At 41.6% G+C, this 1,389-nt stretch overlaps 1 protein-coding gene across 1 annotated transcript in view; it reads left to right on the top strand.

Moving 5' to 3' along the window:
* The window catches only part of ACOT12 (acyl-CoA thioesterase 12), a 23,843-nt gene extending 22,493 nt beyond the window's left edge, over window positions 1–1,350 (top strand). Inside the window, exons 13-14 of the mRNA XM_008935409.1 lie at window positions 243–369; window positions 1,216–1,350. Coding sequence (XP_008933657.1) covers window positions 243–369; window positions 1,216–1,350 — 262 coding nt within the window. The remainder of the gene's footprint in view (window positions 1–242; window positions 370–1,215) is intronic.
* Window positions 1,351–1,389: the final 39 nt, after the last annotated feature.

The following is a 1,389-nucleotide window of genomic DNA, read 5'->3' as shown; positions in this document are numbered from 1 at the left end:
AAGGCTGGTGATTGTTCTGTGGCTTTCCACTAATTCTTCTTGCTCGGAGTACATGACAAAGCCTTAATGAGACTCAAGAGAGATGAATCTTTTTTTACATACTTCTTTGGACATACAGAATCTTGCTTGGCTTCCTATGAAAATGACATCTTTGGAATAGCTGTGCATACTCTGTAGTCATGTACATGTGTCTCTTCTGACATCCTGTTGAAGAAGTGTTTGGTTCTTCCCTTGCCCTACAGTGAACCCTACACAGTAGCTGTAAAGTCAGTTACCCTCATGTCTATGCCACCTTCTTCAGAATACTGCAGAAGTGAAATCCCTTGTGCTGGATTCCAGATCTACAGTGACAGCAGCAGCTCCTGCACAGTGAGTAGTTCTGCAGACCTCAGCTGTGTCTTCTTCCCTGCAGTTATTACATGTGCACATAATCTCATTTGAGCTGACAGTTTAGAACAGCAACAGCAATACAACAACAACAAAAAAAAAGAGTCAGTTTCCCCAGAGTTCAGTGTGGTTATTAAGATATTCTTTATTCCACAAAGTGAAATCAGTCTTGCCCAGCTTTGGCCAATCTGAGTGTTAGGAATGAAACCTAAGCTATGCCCTGGAGATGAGCAGGCACCTCCCAATAGTCATTTGTTCAATCCCCAAATGCCCTTCTAGAAGGTAGGCATTGACCTGGTCTCTGGTGGTGTCCATCACTCCTCACTGGCTGTAGACAAGCCCAAGGAATTTGTTCAGGTTAAATGCTTAACTTTAAACTTTCACATGCCAGAAAGTATGCAGTCTGAATCCCATCTCTGGACCAATGACAATGTTTCTCTTCCCTTTTCCTTTGGAAGGCTATACCTTTTTCATTTAAGAAAATGCATTTCTGAAAACATCCAGCAGCTCTTGGTGGCTGGGATTGTTTTCCCAGGCAACAGCTTTGTTCATAAAGCACATGTATTTAACTGGTAATACATCACGTTACTTGCTGCACCCCTGTGTATGTTTTACCTGCAGATGCTTGAGGACCTGGCAGTAGGGAGGACACTGAGATCACTAAAATACTGTAAAAAAGGTGTACTCTTTCAGCCAGTTATAGCCTTCCATTTTGGGAGCAGTATGTGTTTCTATTTGCATCCATAAATTTTGATCCAGGCCCTGCAAAAAATGGCTAACTATTGCAATCCATAGGCTTTTTTGTTTCATTTCTTTTTGTTTAAACAGGTGTGTTACTTCAATCAAGTGACATCAGGTGTCATGCCTTACTTAGCTGCAAATCTCACTGGCTCATCCAAGTCCATTGAAGACACTGCGTTGGAATGTATAAAGTTCTTGGAGCTGAAAGGCATCGAGTACTGAAGTTAAAAATGGATTTCTGAAGAGAGCTCTAAAGGTTAT

Source organism: Merops nubicus, unplaced genomic scaffold (genome assembly GCF_000691845.1).
Source record: "Merops nubicus isolate BGI_N331 unplaced genomic scaffold, ASM69184v1 scaffold27062, whole genome shotgun sequence".
Lineage (NCBI taxonomy): Eukaryota > Metazoa > Chordata > Aves > Coraciiformes > Meropidae > Merops > Merops nubicus.
The sequence above is the reverse complement of the archived record's forward strand: the minus strand, read 5'-3'. Positions and strand labels throughout refer to the sequence as shown.